Source organism: Haemaphysalis longicornis, unplaced genomic scaffold, assembly GCF_048455015.1.
Source record: "Haemaphysalis longicornis isolate Haplotype H1 unplaced genomic scaffold, Haemaphysalis longicornis Haplotype H1 scaffold_1, whole genome shotgun sequence".
Taxonomy (NCBI): Eukaryota; Metazoa; Arthropoda; class Arachnida; order Ixodida; family Ixodidae; genus Haemaphysalis; species Haemaphysalis longicornis.
In genome coordinates this window covers 40,686,172-40,707,397 of record NW_027526203.1, presented here as the reverse complement: position 1 = coordinate 40,707,397, position 21,226 = coordinate 40,686,172, and the positions used below count along the sequence as shown (strand labels likewise).

The window sequence follows — 21,226 nt, the reverse complement described above, 5'->3', positions numbered from 1 at the left end:
AGGCCAGGCCGCCGCATACATGCGGCCAGATTTTTTGTTCCCTTTTCCAGCCTTGAGCGGAGTGCGTGCGGGATTCATGGTGTCAACAAAGCTTGCCCGTAGAAGACGACAGTCTGAGCAGCGCAATAGCGGAAGTACGTCACCGCTGCGGAGCGCAGTATCGTGGGAGGCAAGGCTCGCGCGCCGTCAACAGCGGAGAGTAAGTCGAAAGGAGGAGGAAACTCGGAGCGACGATAATGCACGGTTTTTGATTTACGATTTCTCAGCTAATACTCATCGCTTTAACAAAATTCTTGCGGAAGGAGATTGCAAATACATTGCTTTATTTGGGTGCATGTACATCCACGCATCGGCGGAAGGTATTTAGGACCCCTTTAAGCAACGATTTAACACGGCGCGCATATATTTCCAACATGATATCACCGGCAAACAGATCACTTGGTGTCTTAAAACGACGCCTACGTCATGCGCCCCCGTATCTAAAACTGCCAGCATACAAACATTTTATTCGTACTGAACTTGAATACTTGTCGTATATCTGAGCACTCAAGCATACTTATGTGACGCCCTTCAATTCGTCCTGAATCGAGCAGCTAGATGCATTCACTCCTTGTATTCCTACAACGTGGGCCTTTCAGCAGAAAACGAGAATATGGTCTTTTAAAAAACCTCAATATTCGTCGGCAAATCGTTCCGCAAGTTCTATCCCAGTACACTGGGCCACCCACCCTATATGTTTCCTCTTGCCCGCATATCTCACCGCACCGCTCATTCCTTTGATGTCGCCCGGCCTCGTGCCCATACCACATTTGCCGCTTCATTCTTTTTTCGCGCAGCCTCCGACTGGAATAGCCTTTCCGCTGAGCTTGCCACCACCATGTGCCACTCAACATTTACACAAGATGGCACGTGTTTCTTTTTACATTGAACACTCAATCGAGTTTTTTCTACCCCTCGTACATATTTATTGCATTTCTACGTTGATTTGTACCATGATGTGCCTACCAGCGGTTACATGGTGCCATGTTTTTTTTAAATGCGAAGCATCTCATGCTTGGGGCTGTGTCCCTCCCTTCATCGTTGTCGTTGTCCGCCGTCCGCACTCTACTCTGCATGAGCGTCTCTTCAGCCCTGTCAGCGCTTGGGCTGACGTCAGCGCAGTCCACTATAAAAAGAAATAGTTAGGCGGCGCCCGGTTACGATCCCACGACTCTCTGGCCGCAACGGGAGGTACTAGGCGTTCTTGCAAATGCGCTACAAATCGAGACGGGAGCATGTGCTACGAACGCGCCTTATGTCCTTCACTCATTGAAACTGACTGGCAAAGCTATTGGGGAGACTTACCTAGCGCTCCAGACAACTAGGCTACGGGCGGGTGCTACACTCATTGAAACTACGTCAAGAAGCTATTGATACAACGAAGGCACGCGAAGCTGAACGTCAACGGAAACGACGAACAGAAAACTAATGGGAACTTCAGTCGACCCCATGGCTGCTTCGCATACTACTGAGGGTTCCCCTGCGGGAAGAAGGTGTAATTTTTCTCGGTTTCCTTCTTTTTTCCACAGTAAGTTATTACTTACTACCCCTGTTTGTATTTATATCCATCCTGCCTATGTACTGCACTTCTTTTATCTGCTTCCCACTCCTTCTATAATATCCCCTGAAGCGGTCTTTAAAGGAGCCATGAAGACAAAGCAAAAGTTTGTTTTATTCAAAAGATTAGGTGTTTCATAGTACCCCAAGCGCTTTGCCGGAAGCAAACGGTGCTTTATTCAGTGAGAAATACGGCAATCTAAGCCAAATTTCAGAATCTCCCGCTAAATTGTACATTTCGTGACGTGAACACTGGCGTCATATGAGCTGGTACATGAAACAGTTCCTTAGTATGTCGACTCCATACAGCACCCACACGCGGGAATCAAACAGGAACCGGAACTCATGCAGAAACCAAGACGGCGGCCATTTTAAAAATACTAGTAAAACCTAGCCCACCCGAAATACTAGTCATGCAAGGAATCGTCTGATCCGGACAACAAAGCTCTCGCCGAGGAGCTTGCGCTTGCATTTAAGAACCTCACACCACTTCAACGGTCAATGCTTCTAAGTGCACGAGAGGCAGGAGTTGTGGGATACACAGATGGACCGAAAAGCGACCATTCCGCGATACCCACAACAGACGAAAGCCCAGCCGTCCGCACCGGTGCATCGTCACCCCGTCTTGACGGACGAATACAGACTGGTACGTAAGTGCCGTATTTTTATTACGGTTAATAATCGGTCCATTTCAGTAGCAGTATCGCTTATGCCAGTTGGCCTGAGTCGTGTATGGAAAGCCGTTCGCGCGAGTTCTCTGCTCCGACCAGAAAGATACGAGCGTCAAGGCGCGGTGTGTAGGGTATTTTTTCCAAGCTCAAAGCTCTTTGACGGCGAGTTGACGAGGTCGGCGACGAGCGGCGGCATGTTCAAGGAGTGAGCTAACGTAAGGGTCCCTGCCGTAATCACTTCGTCGGAAATGAAGCGAGCACACTCGTACTTCCTTTAGCTCCCTTTCTCTTCCGTTTGCAAAGTTCACAAAACGTAGCCACTTGCTTCGCCGAGGTTCGTCGTTGGGCAGCACATGAAAGGAGACCTCCTCACCGGCGGGGATGTCGCACTCCCTCGACGATTTGCCCGTACTACATCGGCATTTCAAAACACAGCAACGAAATTTCATTGTAAAGTACTCGAACAAACTGAAGTTTTCAGTGGTTGTAAACTGGAAACGAGCTCGTAACGACAGCAGCAAGCCAACACGACCACCATTCCGAAACTTCTGCGACGAGTGGCACTGTCTCGTCGCTGCTTGCTGTTCCTTACTCCCCTCGTTTCTATTTTTACATTTGCTGGTTGGCGATATGACGCCAACCAAGCAAGGTCGCGGCTGTGCGTGCTAGAACGGTTCGTTGGCCCCGAAGAGCCTCGAACCTGAAAATTCGTCTGAGCGAGGGCGAGATGTCCACCTCAGCCGGTGGTAGTTTCGTACGCATTGGTGTACGTTTGCGTGTTCGTTCGGAACTTCAATCGTTCACTACACCGTTCTTAGTGCCATAAAAGGAACGTGCAGTATGTTTTACGGGGATATAGCTCATTATGGAAACTGGTAAGCTCTGCCTAACTTGCGTTTGCTTTTGCCGGCCTCCACCAATCGCATAGCATACTAGTATGACATCATAGGTTCTGTTGCGGGAAATGAGCTAGTCGGTCGCATGGTCATTCCCTTTTTTCCTAATTATGTAGCTTATTTCAGCGAAGTTTGCGTAAAAGTGGTGTCAGTATTTTCTAACAAGACAATCTGTCGAATGCACCAAACTGGTGTTTTCTCTTCATGGCTCCTTTAAGGTAATAAAGCGATGTGGTGTAATGTGATGGGATGTGAAGACCATTCGACATGTGCGGCCGCAACAACTAACTGTACTGCCGCGTATTCCAGATGCAATGTAATGGGACATTGTAATTCAAACCAGTTTAGTCTTCGGTAAGGTGAAACATGCTTGACACCTGACGTTATTGTTGGTTGGGCATTCTCGATATCTGAGTAATCGGAATGCCGCGCTTCTGTAATGTTTTCGGCTGTAACATGCGTCAGATAAGTCTCCCAGCACCGCTTAGAATCGCAATGTTCACTAGCCTAGGCGGACGCAGTTGCTGAACGCCCTCCGTGTCATCGGAGGAGCTCAACTGAAAGGCGCTTTGCCACTCCCCCCCCCCCCCCCCCTTTGGAGCTTGCCTGGCTTGTCCCTGTGTCATAAGAGGCGTGTTCGCACCAGGCGGAAAGTCGGATGACCCGGCACTGTGCCCGCAAGGAGTTAGTGCTTATGTCAATACCACGCCAACGAGAACTAGACACAGCCTTAGTGTGTGTGCACGAATTCTGCCAACTAGCTCGTTGAGCGATGAAGGTTTGAGCAGAAAATTGTGAATTCAGCATAAAAAAACATTACCGAAGTACAAAAACTCAACTCCTAAAAAATGCGCTGTCTGTTATATGAATTTCCGAATTGCAAAAGAACGCACCCTGTGCGCAAGACCACTCGTCATAGATACTGCGCTTTCAGGAGTCGAATAATTACGCATATATCATATAGCCTATTTATTTCTTTCATCATTTCAGCTTTTCGAGCAGCATAGATGACTATTTCTTGAATAACGCTTGTGCCGTAAATGTACCCGAAATCCGCACAAATATCTTATCTCTAGCGACCGCATTCATTTGGCAGAAAAGCGATCGCAAATGTGTAGTCGTGCAGCTGACCGATGCGCTAGTTCACCCTGCCCAAAACGTGCTCCCGCATCTTGGTTTTACGCTTTGCAATAATCTATTTGATAGATTTTAGTTCCTTGCCCCTATATTAACCTAGCCTACTCTTATCCCGCATGTAATTGGCCTTGGATTTTATACTAGCGTACCAGTCAGCGAAGCGTAGCGTGTGCACTTGTGTGGAGCTAGTTGGATCTCATGAACTTTAATAAACTGAATACAGTCTATAAAATAACAAAGTAAAGGCACAGTCTTCCATGCTCAAATTGTGACGTGGCTTAGTTTGAACTGAGCGAACGAATGGCGACGACCCGCCGGCGGCCAAGGCATCTCGAGTGCTAAGTCATCTCAAATGCCAAGTACGCTCACTCGAGATGCCAAGGCATCTCGAATGAGCGTACTACGAAACGTAACGGGAAATCGGCAAGGAGGATGCAGAAAGGAGGAGAGCACTTTCGGTGAATTTTGCTGTTTTTTTTTTCAGTGACGTGATGCTTTTATAGGTATGACGACATGCGGTGTAATTTGACGCTTGGCTTATAAAGAACATAACCACGCTATTAAGTATTAAGCATAAAAGATATGAGAACACTAGGCTTGTATCACAAAAAGTACGACGGCAGCTGAGGCTGGCAAAAAAAAACACACATTTCTTCGAATTAAAGTTGGCGGCAACACCACAAGGCGATCAAGCAACGTTCATCCAAAAGCGAGCGAAAAAGCGAGCCAGCTAAAGAACATTGCACAATTTTTTTACCGTATAGTATATTCGTTTCTTTCCATCGTGTTTAGTAACACAGTTCAGCTGTCTGCTTCAATGCAACCTTTGTTTCATTATCACCTTTACGACCATCACCGCCGCCACGCTTTCGTCTGCTGCTATGTTATAATTTATGGCGTGATGATTGAAACAGACGGCCTTGATCATCAGTTGAAAGACAGCGAATCCTTACGCTTGATAACGGCGGGGTGCACTGATGCCGCTGATTCACTCATTCGTCATGGTCGATCTAACTCAATAAGCGCAGTAATGAATAAAACAGAGAGATTCTTTTGTTATTTTTTTCTTGCATTCGATCATGTGAACCACCAGCTTACTAGGAAGAGTGTGTACAAATGCCTTACCTTTTATTCTTTTAATAGAGAAACTTTTCCTACCCCCTTATGTTGCTGTTGCGTCAAACAAATATTTTTATTATTATTGCCAAACATATTAACAAAACACGCAACATTATTTTTATGTTCCATTATCGCTTATTTGGAAACAATCAAAACCATTATTTCTTTCGATAGAAAACAGTTTTAAACCGCAAGTCGTGCGAAACTGCGCCTGCTGCAGATTAACTGGGTTTTTACAGCGCCCAAGTTCGGTGAAATTCTTTCGCCCTATTTCACGGTGACGACGGCCGCCATTTTCTAGCTTTTACGTAACATCACGTCACTTTAACGCAGACTGAAGTTTGCAATGTGAGACGTAAACGTTCCCGCCAACAGTCTATATTACGTCACTCTTTCTCAGCCAATCACACAGAGGGCGTGACATACAAGCCGTACTTTTGTTGAATAGCAAAGACGGGCCTACGTTGTCACGTCCAGCCCATTTCGTCTAGTTTATAACTACGGCTCCGTGTTTTCGGTGTTTATTTTTCTTAAAAATCGGCGGGTGTTTATCGGAGTTTATATTTTTGGCGGAAATTCGGCGTTTATCGGAGCTTATTTCCCTTAAATCCCCAATTCTCCGATATTCGGAGTTTTACATTATTCTCTAAACCCAAAATCCTAGATCAATTCATATCTGAATACTAAAACATGAAACCAGACGAAGCACATTTTATTTTTTCTAGAAGGTTTCAATGCACAAAAACATATACGCACAAGCGAAATACTTGAACACAGAACACCCGTATCTGTGCGTATAACAACCTTACCTTAAAGCTTGTTGTAAAACACGCCAGCATACTTTGCGAGGTTGCTGTCAGTGATCGAAGCGCGCTCCTTCCGATTGACGACTCTCAGCTTTGAAAAGGCCCGTTCAACGTTAGCGCTAGAAACAGGAAGCGCCAGAAAACGCAGCGCGCAGAAAGAAAGCACTGGCCACTTGACATTGTGAAGTCTCCAAAACGACAGGGGTTCAACAATGTTACATATCTCATAGCACTGATAGGTCGCAAAATCAGTGCGCGCCAGGTGCACTGGCCTTGCGCGCCTTAGTGTCGCCAGGGGACCGTATATCAAGAAGCCATCTCGCGCTCCCGGGGCCCGTGCATTCGTTGACCTGTTGACGTCTCTCGCTTCGTGCACGACAATGTCGCTAATAAATATGCGATGGTTGCCGTCTCCGAGATACTGTCGACGCGCAGTGAACATTACATCGGTCAAACCAGAGGATGTACCAATGAGCGCTTAGAACTTGCCCTTTGGATAAAGAACGGAACCAGGTCCTTTTGGCCCTTGAAATCGGAGTTTATCGGATAAACCCGAATTGTCGAAAATTTTACCGGCGAATGTTTACCGGATTTTTTCTGATAAAACCGAAAACACGGAGCCCTATTTATAACTGCCGGCCAAGAATCATGCACCTTCAATGGTGAGAAATAAGGCGAAGTTTAGAACTGCTGCCAGTAAACGTCATAAAACGTCAAAATGACGTTTTAAGCACACACAACCGCTTTATCAACCAGAAGCACGTGACCAATACTGAAAGCCAATCAGACAACGTTCCCAGCGAATTCACAGTTTACGGTGAATTTACGGCGTCGAGAATAGGGCTCTAGGACTACAATTCGCGCAAGTAATCGCACAATGTTTACGAATCCCTCCACTGGCCCTTTGAGGTAATCATTAGCACTCCAGGGCGACTTCCTCTGGAGTCAAAGTATTAATGGCCGAGTTTTACCAACATCCTCTGCGTTACGTACGCCGCAGCGCCTCAGGCGCCTCCTGTAACTCAAAACAAAAGAAACGAGAGCTGTCTGCTTTCGTACGAGAAAACAAAAAAGCAACAAAACGAAACGAAGCCGCGCGGTGCAATTTCGGAAAGTCACTTTGGTAAGGAAGTCACGTGCCTAAGAGGGAAGCTGGGCTGACGCGAACTACGCCCCATCTGCTGTGACTTCTTTACGGAACGTGAGCGCATGTGAACCATTGTAGCTTGTGCGTGCCCTCAACGGCAGCAGCGCAGGCGCTATCTTGGCTCGTCCTTCGTGAGAAGTGTAGGCCACGAAAGAGCGCCGGGAACATTGTGCTCCACAACTGGCAAGATGCAAATCAGGGGCCGAATTCTCTAAAACGACGAGGCGTCGTTTTGAAACGGCGGGGTAGCGCCATGCAAATGCATGTGTTCTGGGGTTGGGGCCGTCGCTTTGGGGCTTCTTGCACGGGCAATCACCGCAAAAAAGCGCTGTGGCAAGGGCTCGAAGTGACACCCACTGCCCCCCCGTCGTTTCACTTGTCGCTTCGCGCCCTTGCCACAGCGCTTTTCTGCGGTGATTGCCCGTGCAAGAAGCCCCAAAGCGACGGCCCCAACCCCAGAACACATGCATTTGCATGGCGCTACCCCGTCGTTTCAAAACGACGCCCGTTTTTTAGAGAATTCGGCCCCTGCTGCTTCTCATCGCCATTTATTCCATGCAACTGTAATCTCCCGTAACAATATTTCTTGTGACGATTTCGAAAAATATGCCTGAACCGCTATTTTTCGATTGGCTGTACGATAATAAATGCGGCCCATGAGCGCGCATGGCACGCCATCGCGCCATCTGGCAAGAGTTACCCCGCATCGACGAAACGTTTACTTGGGATTTTACACGCATACAATTCCCGGTCACGGTGCGCCGCAGCAGAAAGCCAGAGCTCGGGAAGTGACCCATGATGCATTCTCAGGTGAGGAAGGCCAGTCGTCACATACCTGGCGTTCTCTTTCCAGGTTCAAGGGCTATTTCCGGGCATTCCTGTGCGGCCGGTGCTGGTCTAAGCCGCTGCTGCGGGCAGACAAGGACGACGTAGCTCAGCCGCGGCTCCGGACACTCCGCTGCTCCTCGAGCCGCTGGACACAGAGCTTCACGCTTAAGGGCTTCTCCAGGAGCAACTTGGCCTCCCAGCAGGCCACGTGCCGATACGCTGCACGGTCTATGAACAACCATCAGCGGAACGACAACAACCTCCAGATGACGACGCTCTTGTAAAGGTGCATGACCCTCGCACAGTGGACTTACACTGTCCCACCATTCTTGCGTACGAAGTAGTGTGAAGATTCTGCGCCAATTCAGGCGCACGTGTAGGGTGAGACTTTTCTTAGATTACCTTCTGAGTGTTCCGAAATGAATACAGGACGAAGAGCTCACCCCTCAGATATTAGGCGTTTCACTTTTGAGAAACGGTATCCCAAACCCCGAGGCAGGTTTTTAATTGGTGGCGTGATGGCCAATAACGCAGACAAATGTATAGAATAAAAACACTAAATGCAGCATCCTAAGTAAAACTTAGCCCACCTGCTTGTTTTCTGTTCAGTGGAAGGGCGCTGGCGTGTCTTGCCAGACACTGCCGTAAATGCCAGACACCGTTGTAAATGAGGCGAGAAGGCAAGAAAATTAATTAAACATATTCATTCAGCACCGACTCTCTACTTTCGTCATTGCGCGCGGCCACGTGTGCGTACAATGAAGTGGAAAGGACCTCTAAGCATTGGGACCTGCAACGACCTCGGGATGCTCTCCGCATTCAAGGGTGTCACGAGCCAGCGTCATCTCAATTCGCACCATTTATAATATTGTTGGCGCACCTAAAATGCCATAAACTGAGAATAAATTACGGTAATTAAAGAAGAATGTAATACAGATGACATTCTACATTCTGAACACAAAAAGAATCTTGGCACATTGGTAGTACATAATTTCAAAAAAATGCGTGGCAAAGGTGCATGGACGAAGACAGGAAAGACAAACACAGTGCAACAGATACACATGATACACAGATACACATTGCGCTCTGTGTGTCTGTCATGAGTTCTTTCGCGTCCCTTTCATGCGCAAGTTTTTAAAGAAAAAAAATTTATAACGCAGCCACACGACGTATTTTAAAGAACAGAGCCAATACCAAAAAGACAAAGGTGGGCAGTTTTCTTTCACAGAAATAGAGGAAATGCAAGCACTAAAAAAATAACCAAAACAACAGCTTTAATTTAAACAAAGTGGTTGGAACAATGTTCGAAGGTGTTTGGGCGTGAGCCCCCTGCTGATTTCCCCCCTAAACAATGTAATTCAAATTTTCAAAGTTCGAAGCTTTACCTACACTATGAGGTGCGCCATATTGCAGAACTATGAAATAATCTTGACCTACAGGAGACATTTAACCTGCGTCAAAATCTCTACGGACAAGCGCTTTCATATTTCGCCTTCATGAAAAAAAACGTCCGCAGAGCCGGGATTACATCCGCCTCCTCACCCGGAACGGCAAAACATTTTAGCCGCAAGTGATCCTCGCCTGAGAATTGCATTTCCACGCTTTAGGAAAGTAAGCGTTGTATGATAAATAGATATGTCATATTTTAGAAAGCCGTCCCTATAAAAACCAATGACGCATAATAAAAATCACAGAAACATCAGCAGCATCCTAATACGCAACCTATTTAGTCAGCACGTCGAGGCACTCAGTCATGCGCACTTTCCTTTTTTTGCGTTTTACTGCAAAGCAGTGTATGTCTAACCCCTCCAGTTATCATTCAGGTGAAGCCGATATATTCAGCGCCATTCCGGCGAGCCTCCCCGTCACCGCCGAGCCCACCAATCGCAACTGTTATTCCCTTGCCATCCGTGGTGCCCTTTTCACAAGTGTCTCAGTCGACTAACAACGCCGAAAGCAGCACTATCAGATTGTCGTGGAGAATCAACAGTAATTAGAATGGGCGTAAAAATTTCCGAAAAACTGCCGCCGCCGAACATGTTGCCGCTGCAGTTGCCACCTCAAATTCCGCCTCGCCGAGTAGCTGCGAATGGCTTTACGATGAACGGCAAATTGCCAGGTTGGAACGCTGGCGTAAGCCCAGAATTTTTCATCAGCTTGAAAGCCTTTCCGAGCGCCATTTTCACCGTTGTATTTCACGCCTAAGTATGCACCACGGAGCAAGAATAAGATAGGAGGGGAAACACACCTTCCTAGCGCCGCCAAAATATGTCACAAGTGCTCGTCAGATGTTAAGCTAGCGGCATCTGCCACGCGTGAAAAAATTACACCATCTTCTCGCGTGGGAACCCTGAGGGGATGCAAAGCCGTGGAGTAGTAGCGTGTTAATTGGTCGTTAGAGTAAAGACACGTGTAGTAGTGTATTAAACGTCTTCTTTATTTATCGAGTAGTGGGGAACGTTTTGCGGCTTCTCGTTCTCGAAGCGAGGAATCCGCTGTTCGACGCTGGCGTTTCAAAGCGGCTCCGCTGCTCGACGCTGCCGTTTCCGTTCGGTGTCGCGAGCTCTCCTCTGTGCAGCCTTGTCTTCGGAGGTGCTCGCTGTTCTGACAGTGTGCTGGCTGGCGCTAGTTGAAGGTGTGCCAGCCAGTTCGCTGGCGGAATCGTTGAAGTCCATTTGCAGTCATCGGACGGCGCAGTACCGAAGAAGCAACTGAGCGGAGCGGGGACGGGTTTATTTTCAGAGCAGAGGGAGTGGAGAGGAGGAGCAGCACGCATGCGCGTGATTGGACAGCTGGTGTGCAGAGGGGAGAGGAGGAGCAGCACGCACTAGCGCACAGGTGGTGTGGAGAGGAGGAGGGGAGAGAGAGCGGCGTTATCACAGCTGTTGTGGAGAGGAGGAGAGATGCGGACACCGGACGACGGAGGGTTGGCTAAGAGATGCTTTGCATCTAAAAAAGTGCGTGGCCACCGCGTTCGGCATTCCACTGAGCAGCCACGGAATGAATTCCGGCCGTATCATTGCATCCATCAGGTGCCGCTACCCTTTCCTTCGCAGTTGGAACTACGAAGCTTGGCAGCCCGCCTTGATTTTTATTGTGCCATTATCTGGTCGCTCGCCCGCGCTTGCCGCAATGGGACGTTTCGCCTCCTATATATTCTTGCTCCGTGGTATGCACCCATCCCCGGTTGCTGATTTATGTGTGCACCGGTTGGGGTTGGAAGCAGGGGTGCTTGCACACACGGCTGTGCTTCATGCCGCTATCGGTGGCATGCTCGTTGGGCTGGTCGGAGATGTAAATGTGGAAGTCTCATGGCAAGATGCACCTTGTAAGCTGCTCTCCGTAATCGAGGGGTTTCGGTTTCGCTTGGGGAGTCACAAAAATGGCAAGTTTCCTGTGACAGGGGAGTGGAATGGAACACCACAGGTTTGTCCGCTACAATACAGCTCGAGGCCTTTCAGGTTTGGCTCACTATTCGCCGCGAGCTCGACATGTAGGTGGCGACAGCGTCGCGCTGCTAGTGTGGATGCTCCGCTGAGCGGCCCGTAAGAATGCACACTGCGGGCGCGCTTCGTGCTTTTTTCTCGTCGTATGTGCGCACGAAAGGTGCAAAAAAGAGTAGTATGCAGTAGTTCGGTTCCTCAACGTTCAATGTATAGCATGCAAGCGGCAGTCAGTTTTCATTACTACGCCAAAAAAAGCGACGACTCATCGAGAATCTCAGAATGGCCATAATTGTGACAATGAACTTGTACGCTGTGGCTCGTAGCAAGCTCCATCTTTCCAGACTATGGCTTTGAGCCTTCAATAAAAGCATAAATAGAAACAAATCAGGAAGCCTCGATCTCTGAAATTCAGTTTACAACGGCAATCTCAATCACTTTCACTGGTAGCATGACGCGTTCTTGCATTTGTGGGATGCCCTGAAATGGTAACACTAAGTACTTAACTGCCCCGAAATTCTTTCTAAGAGCTGACGATATTTTTGTGTGTTCAAAAGGCAACATAAAATTACTGAATTTTGATCAGCCAGAGATGTACATGTAACCGCTCTAACGGGTCCTTTAAATGAAATTTTAGCGACTCTGAAGGAAGGTTTGATGAATAACGGTTTCAGATCACTTATTTACGGTTTTCGTCGCAAGTGAACTTGCGAATTGTATTGTCAACGCACGCAGTACAATCAAAATATGTTTAGCTAGGTTTTTGCGAAGTGACAAGCACGTTTACTGGGTGTAAACCAAACTTCTGGGGCCTCACAGTGAGCACAAATTTTCTGTTACGGCTGCTCTGTTGACCATTTGCGTTCCTTTTAAAATCTAACAGGTGCCTGGAACAGCGAGATGTGTTTGCATTCTTGCGTATAAGGTCGCTTACGAACCCTAAAGACTTCATTTATTGCCAGTGGCAATAAATGAAGCTGCGCTGTTGCAAATGTAGTAAAACATTGCCTTTTTATTTCTCGTTGCGAATCAGCGCAACGGTTCCCGGTAACCACTTTGTTTTGTAAACTGAATATCGCCTTTGTCTTGGCACTTAATTCTTAACGATTGGTTAAAAAATAAAATTCTGTGCATTTCTATTTTCTTCTTTCGCGAGGAAGGGGGGGGGGGTCCTGCCAACGTTGCAAGAGCAGCGGGAAGAGAACGCATGTAACGCGAAAAGCCAAACTATGGTTATCAATATTACTTGCAATCGAAACTACACTAGGCGTCGTGTTCTGTAGCGGTGAAAAAGCAGTACTTTAACACGTATTTTCAAAACTGATTAACCCCCCTTTGGTCCGAGATTGTCCAGGAATTGTGGGACGCCTTTTTCAAAATTGTATTGAAAGCAAGCATTGTGAGGAAAAAATTAAAAAAAAAAAAACAGCTAGTCATGGCACACACCCCTCACACATGTGGGCACGCATGCATTATATTACGCGTTTTCTTCGCTTTCTTTAAACTTAAGTCCAGCTTAAGAGGTTAAGACGTGACCATATTAGGCATTTGGTTATGCTGAGTGAGACACGTTTCTGGACAAGGTGATTCATGTCGGATTTGAAAATGATATATATGAAAATGACACACGAAATGCCACATGACAGACGCAAACTCACAACTGCTTCATTTTACCGAAAAATACCCCCTAAATACTCTTGCGCATCCATAGAAACGTATTTTAAATAATACGTAAAATTAGCAACTCGATACAGTTGAATATATGTTTATTCCTCCTCCACAGTATAAACAACGACTGTCCAAAAATGGTATTTATTTTAGAAAAGGTACGGGAAGGACACGATCCCACAGGCGCTTGCGGGTGTAAAATACGTGACCGGTAATGTATGGGAGATAGCGCACGGGTCGTGTGCAGTGTAAATGTTTTTGTTTGTTTCTTCTTTCTATAAGGACACAGCTCCATTTTACAAGGGTGAGGAATTCGCACACGTATGCACACGTCTTGTCGCTTCTTACCCGTTTCGCGTACTAAACTTTTATCCTTTAAATAATCACCACCACCTTCAAAAAGCACCCTTCGACCTTCCCGAAACGGCAGACGACTGCACTCAACAATAAGAAAAGTGCAATGTGTGGAAGCAATGTTTATAACACGTTTCACACTTAAGCAGTGACCACGGCGAAGATGTTCCGTGGAATTAAACCAGCGTAATAACCCTCAACGGCCGCTGATTATTACGTTTCTAGAGGAAATGCGCAAGCAGAGGTAACTATGTCATTGCTTACTGCCAAACGAGCACACATATTGGTTGTTTTGTCGTGTGCAGCACGCGTCTTGCGCCGCACGCAACGTTTTCTGAAAAAGCAGACGACGCGAGAGTGCCATCCACACTAGGAGCGGTTCGTCCCGCCGCCGCCAGGGGCCGACTGTGTTCGCGCTCGGGGCGAATAGGGCCGACGCATGTCGTTCGCTTGGAAGACATATAGTTGGAATTGAATAAGCGTCGGCCCTAACATAATCGCGAATGGGAGCGAAAACAACGAAAAGCGGCTGGCGCCACCGTTGCCGCCTCAAGTTTCAGCTAGTCGAGTAGCTGAGAATTTATTCCGGGTGATTGATGATTGAAGGGTTTAACGCGCTGACGCAACGCAGGCGATAAAGCGCGCCGTAGTGGAGGGCTACAGATTAATTCCGAACACCTAAGGATCTTTAAGGAGTGCTGAAATCCCGTACACACGGGCGTTTTTGCTTTTGCCTCCATCACAAAAAGTGGCCCCCGAGGCCGGGAATCGAACCCGCGTCCTCGTGTTCCGCAGGGCAACGCCTTAGTCACTGAGCCACCGCGGCGGGTCCCTCCTGGATAAACAGAACCTTTCTGGTTGAGACGCCAACGTAACCCAATATTACGTGTTCAAATTAAGGGCTTTCAGCACGACATTTTCGACAGTGTCTCACATCTAAGCACGTGCACAAAAACGGTTCTCGGTTTATGCTTACACGAGTATGGAGGGGGGAGCGGGGGTGAGGGGAGGTGGGCATGCACGCGTAGCTATATGTGGAATGCCCTCACTGATGCAATGACCGTTGTTCTGGTGGGGGCTTTAAACTTGTACGTCAAACAGCCCAATGCGACCTGTTTGGTTTCATCAGGGGTCGAGCGGAATGCTTTGCTCTGTTACCCAAACAGCAAGATGCCTACGGTAACGGTAAGAAGATTTAACGCAGCAAAAGACAGGACGCTGAACGGACAGGACGGTCGCAAACTTGTAACTGGATTGTATTGAAAAACATTACGCCCAGCGGCCCTCACGGGAACCCTGGTGTGATGCAGCGCATCTCATGGGGGGTTCCATTGGCGTTTTCCATCGTATAGATTACACTTATAGCAGGGATTCTCACGAGAAGGGGAGGTGGGCGTAATTTTCCATTTTCACCATGCAATGCACATGCAGTACATGTATGATCAAGAACGGTCTTTATTGCAGACGAGAATGAGTGCCTTGTGGTCCGTAAAGTGCACAGTGAGGGGGTCGACGATTGCATCAAGCAATCGTCGAGTACTGCGAGAGAGTGCAAGCGTAACGCGGACGACCGTCGACTGAGACCGTCGGACGGCGGCATGCCGCTTTATATTCACAGCTCCCGAAGGAGAGGAGAGTGCGGAGAGAGAAAGTACTGCACATGCGCAGCGCGCGCAGCGCCGACCGCAGCGCCGCCCACCGGTGCCTAGCAACGGAGTGATAGCGCCCTGCGCCAACCCGCAGCTGTTTGGGCGATAGTGTTCGCTATAGGAGAGAGGAGAGGAGGAGAGGCGCAGCAGTGCGGACAACGCCGGACAGACGCAGGAACGATAGAGGGGCGAGCATGAGATGCGTTGCATCTAAAACGGCATGCATATATACATTCGGCGTAATCACACGCGTGTACAAAAAGCTAACAAGCATCCGGGGAAGGCACACATCAACAAACACCAAGAAAATTGATAATTATCAAGGAGCGCGCACTCTTTTGCGAAGATTAGCAGCAATGGCGCGCTGACACAATTATCTCTCTTCCGCTTGATGTAACACGCTTCCACTACTTCACGTGCCGTGACGTACAGACTTCGTGCCAGAATTTTCGTTTTGTGCAATTCGCACACACACTGACATTCTTTTCAGTGGGATGGCAAGTGTTATCCGGTCCCGTTTTAAAGCAAAGCTTTTTACCTCTACTCCCAAAGGGTTGTTTCGCGGCCCTTGGTGTCATCAGAATACTCCCGCGAGCAAATAAAAGAAGTTGCTAGCATCGCCAGGAATTGAACCTGGAACTAATATAGTAACGGAACGTAAGCCCGTTCTCTAACCGCTTGAGCTACGAGTGCACGTGGAAACGGCCAAGACAGGTGGTGCACTCACCAAGCACAACTGCGAGTTTACCCCCTGCGTTCTCGCTGAATGGAACGTGATAGTGTTTCGCGACTTCTCGCGCCGCTTTGCGCTCCGCCCACAGCATGTGTATCAGCGGTGTGCTCACCTTGATCGTGCGCTAGTACTTACAAAAATTACAGGACGCTAACACCAACGCATGTAATCTCACTTCTAGTGCGCCATATGCTAAAGCCTGTAGCCTCTAGAGTTAACCTCGAAAATCAGATCTCCTGGATGTCCGCCCTTACGCCAAATGACATCAAGGGGGTCACTCATACTTCTTTATTTGCAGGCCATCACTCCAGGCGCCATCAGCAAGATCCTGGGCCTACATCTCCTGTCCAACACCAAGAGTGACGATCCTTGCAGCACCTAAAACACTGCATCAATCAAATCATACACATGATCAGGCGAGTTGCCACCAAGAAGTGAGGCCTCAAGGAAGCTAATACACTTCGATTAATTCAAGCTTTTGACCTCTAGAGACTCACTTACGTCAACCCCTATTTTCTTCTCGGCAAGTAAAACATAAATATGCTTGATATAACGATTATAAATGCGGTTGTGCGGACCATTGGTCCTCGCTAGAGTGCGTCCACAGAGAGGCTGCTTAGCGCGGGGCTCTACAGCACGGTGGAAGAGCTGATAGGGGGCCATGTTTCAAACTAGAAGCTCCGATTGAGCAGAACTGCATTGCGTCGCCGAATCTTTCAACAGATTAGTTGGGCAGCACAGAATGTCACGCATGATGTGCTCCCGGACTTTTGGCGACAGGAACTAAGATGGTCCCCGTTTACCTAGAAATATGAACCCCTCACACGCCGAGAGTCGCCGAGAAGCACGGGCTCAAGCGCTCAGCCCCACCCTCGGCGGGGATCATACAGTTATCTACACAGACGCCTCCCTAAATCGAGGGCAGCAGTGAGCCATCATTGCGGCTACCATTACAACCAACCTCCTTGCTTGTGCCTCACTCAAATTAAGACCCAATAAATGACGGCAGCAGAAGAGGCAGTCATAGCCTTGGCTCTCGCTAACCATGGGTTCGGAAGGTAGTCACCGATTCTCAACAACCCTAGCATAATTACTAGTCGGGGTGGGTGTCCCGAATTGCACTGTGTGTGCTGAAAAAACACTGTCCTACCGGTTCCATTCAGCTCATCTAGACGACTGTTCACGCTTCCATGGAGGGCAACAAATACGCCCACCAAAAGGCCTGCGCCATTACCTGCCCCCCATGCTATGTAGCTGCGCAAGGACAGTCGCCCGCTTGTCACATTCAGGAGCATAGCTCAGCATTATCGCCTTCAGATACAAACCCTGTCCTCGCCGGACCCTGAACTTTCCACGGAACAACTACCCTACGGCTCATATCACCTCACGCGTCTTCACACAATGCATCCGAATCGCTAGGATGCTGAATGTAAATTTTTCTCAGCAGTAGAAACAGTCCGCCACATAATCGGGATATGCGACTTTACCCCTTAGCACCCTCCCGTCTTCCCGTCAACTAGCCAACCACACCAATGGGAGATTCCGCTGTCCAGCTCTCTCTGCCTACCGAGCTTCAGCTGGGGGACCGAGCACAGGCGGCTTAGGATGCATATGGGCTCCAGTGAAGAAGGAACCACTCCCCTGGGCCGCCCTCTGGGCCATTCACCGTCCTCTTACTACTCCTCCATCTCTCGCCGATTTCGTGGCCTCTGTTTACGGCGGCGGAGACGGAGAAGTGAGATCGTCTAACACCGGGTTTGAGCTTCCCTTAATTTTATAAAAATACAATTTTCACTCATGTGCTTCCCCAATACAACTCAACCAAACACCGTTCGTGAATCATGCATTGATTTAACCTGAGCAAAGAATATCTCTGTGGAGTAATAAAAGGTGTGGTTAAGTGCATTTCACTTGTCTGTGCTTTCACTATTTGTAGAGCCACTTGAGTGAATTTAAGCGATGTCGCACGGGTAATTGTTGTCGGTGCCGCTTACAGCTTTGCTTTCCAAGCACATTCGCAGGGTGGATTGGAGCGAATTTTATTTTTTTAATATAGAGGGCGTGCTTTCGAACTCGGTCATTCACACATCGAATAATTGATTGTAGGGTTTAACGCACCGACGCAACTAAGGCGATGAGGCGCGCCGTAGTGGAGAGCTCCGGAATAATTTGGATCCCCTGGGGATCTTTATCGTGCGCCTAAATCTCGTACACACGGGCGTTTTTGCTTTTCGCCTCCATCAGAAAAGCGGCCGCCGTGGCCGGGAATTAAACCCGCGACCTCGTGCACAGCAGCGCAACGCCTTAGCCACTGAGCCATTCACACATCGAATAGTTCGCCCGATGAATACTTTGCCACAATCCAACGGTATCTCGTATACAGCACCTTGAATGCGGTTCACAAAAGGGTTAGCATTCTTCTTATCGCATGGTTTGGGGCGTTTCTTTTTATGGTCGGTTCGCGCGCATAGTGTGCAAAGTTTACGCGCTGCTGAGAACACTACCGTGACCTTATACGTCTTGGCGACCTCTTCAAAGCAGATTTATACCTCTACCCCACCAGGGTTCTTTCGCAACCGTTGGCGTAAACAAAAAACTCCCGAAAACAAATAAAAGAAGTTACTCGCACCACCAGGAATCGAACCTGGAACGAATAGAGACACATAGCGAGAGCCCATTGCTTTACCGATTCAGCTACGAGCCCACGTGGAGACGGGGTAGACAGACGGTGCACACACCAAACACACATGCGGGCTTACCCCCTGCACTTTCGCAGAAAGCCATGTGACAGCGTCACGCGACCTCTCGCGCCACTGTGTGGTCCGCAAACGAAAGGTGTAGCGACCATGGCGCACCTTGCGCATGCGCCAGGAGTACGTAAAAATAAAAGCAAGCTCACACACACCCATGGCATCAAGTTCTCCTCCGTCTCTGCCGCCTATCCCGTCGGCTCCGTCGGCGGCGGCAGACGGAGAAGTGAATTACTTTAACACCTGGTCTGAGCTTCCTCTCATTTCATAAAAAAGGAGTTCCCACTTATGTGCCCCACCAATCCTCTCAACCAATCACAATTCATAGATCATGCATTGATATAACGTTTGCAAAGAATATCTCTAAAGTTATAAATGGTGTGGTTAAGTGCATTTCATTTGTCTCTGGTTTCACTGTTTGTAGGGCCACGTGTGTGAATTGGAGTGACGTCACATGGGTAATCATTGGGAGGGTCGTTAGCAGCTTAGCTTTCCAACCGCCTTCACAGGGTCGAAGGCGCGCACTTTTCATGTGTGGAGTACCTTAAGACCGCACAATGCCCGTCTGCGTCCGTGCGCATAGCATTTACAATCGCAAAAAATAACACAGGCATCGGAAAGATTCTAGTCTGTGTCTTGTAGACCGGACACCGTTAGTGCCAGCAGTCTTACCCAATCGGACACGACTGTGAGTTAGTACCCAAGAATCAAACGGCTTACTCCCTCGCCTGTAATGGTGATGATGATGGTTGGTGTTTAATGGCGCAAGGCCGACGAGGGCAAAGAGCGCCAGAGAAGTTATTTAATGAAAACAAGTGATTACCACAAAGCTAGGTATAAAATGTGTAAACTGGACATAGTAAGATCAATAAAGATAATGGTGATGGCTGGTGTATAGGGCCAGATGTGATTACGCATGATAGGAAATGAGGTTTAAAAACTTAACATCTGACAAATATTTGAAAACGCGTTTCACAGAAACCATGGCATCGTCACCAAGAAACATAGATGGGTGTAGGGGAATATGTTGTCTGTAGAGTTCTCTGAAGTGTTTGTGTCGTGTTGTGTCAAGTGCCTTGCATTGTATGAGTATGTGGACTACGGATAGGCCCTCCCCACACCTGCTACACAGGGGTCTTGGAGATCCCGTGAGCAGGTGCGAGTGCGTTACATGCGTATGGCCTATCCGTAACCTAGCTAAGGTTACTTCAATGTGCCTGTTGTGTGAGTCAGTAATGTATTGTCCCAAGTGTGGTTTTATTACGTGTAGTTTGTTGTCTGTCTGTTCGCTCCAGTCTGCTTGCCAAGTTTTACGGAGTTGTTGTCTAATGTGTGGCTTGAGGTCTGTGTAAGGTAGTGTTGCCATGCAGACTGTGTTTCGGAGTGCAGCATTGGCGGCCATTTCATCCGCCACTTCATTACCGCCAATGCCAGAGTGGCCTGGCACCCAACACACAGTCACCCCAAGGTTTGAAGAATAAGCTACCATAATCGTTTTGAAGATAAGATTAATGACATGGTTTTTTGATGACTTTCCGGATGATAATGCACGGACGACGCTCAACGAATCTGTATAAATGACGGATGTAGGAATATGATGTTCAACTATGTGACTTACAACTAGAAATATGCCATATGCCTCTGCTGTAAAAATACTTGTATTAACATTCATTGTTTTAGATGCATCAAAATTGGACCCATGCGCAGCACAAGACACCGCAGTGGACGTTTTAGATGCATCGCTGAAAAACTCTGCAGCCCTGTATTTATTCTGCAGATGCATGAAATGCTGCAAAATCCCACTTCTTGGTGTCCTGTTCTTGTTGTATTGTACGAAAGACAAGTCACATGCCACAGGACGAAGATGCCATGGTGCTACAAGATCAGTGTGAGATGATTTGAATGTGTCTAAGAGGGAGACGTCATGAATAGTCATCTCGTCCCTCACTCTCTGCGAGAAAGCAACAGCAATGGATGGGCGGTTTAAAAAGTGTTTAGTTGTGGACGTATCATTAAAAACCGGTTTAAAGGGATGGTTATTCATTGATGAGATTTTGGAGGCATATAGGAGGTCAACATAAGTTCGCTGGTACGCTAAGCACCATTTGTCGCACTCTGCATAAAGATTATGGACAGGACTGGTACGGAACGCCCCACAAGACAGGCGAAGCCCTAAGTGAAGCACTGGGTCGAGCATTTTAAGTGCTGTTTTTGTGGCTGACCCATACACAACGCTTCCGTAGTCCAACCGTGACCCTACCAACGCGGCATAAAGTCGAAGCAGGAGTTGTTTGTCTGCACCGTACGATTGGTGAGACAGGACTTTTAGAATATTCATTGTTTTTAGGCATTTTTGTTTAAGTCGTTTTATGTGGGGTATGAATGAGAGTTTCTCGTCAAACACCACACCCAAAAACTTGTGTTCTCTT

At 47.9% G+C, this 21,226-nt stretch overlaps 1 protein-coding gene across 1 annotated transcript in view; it reads left to right on the top strand.

Moving 5' to 3' along the window:
- The window catches only part of LOC144176020 (tachykinin-like peptides receptor 86C), an 833,985-nt gene extending 816,701 nt beyond the window's left edge, over positions 1-17,284 (top strand). The window contains exons 12-13 of the mRNA XM_077705128.1: positions 8,226-8,486; positions 16,346-17,284. Of these exons, the coding sequence (XP_077561254.1) occupies positions 8,226-8,484 (259 nt within the window). The 3' untranslated portion in view covers positions 8,485-8,486; positions 16,346-17,284. The remainder of the gene's footprint in view (positions 1-8,225; positions 8,487-16,345) is intronic.
- Positions 17,285-21,226: the final 3,942 nt, after the last annotated feature.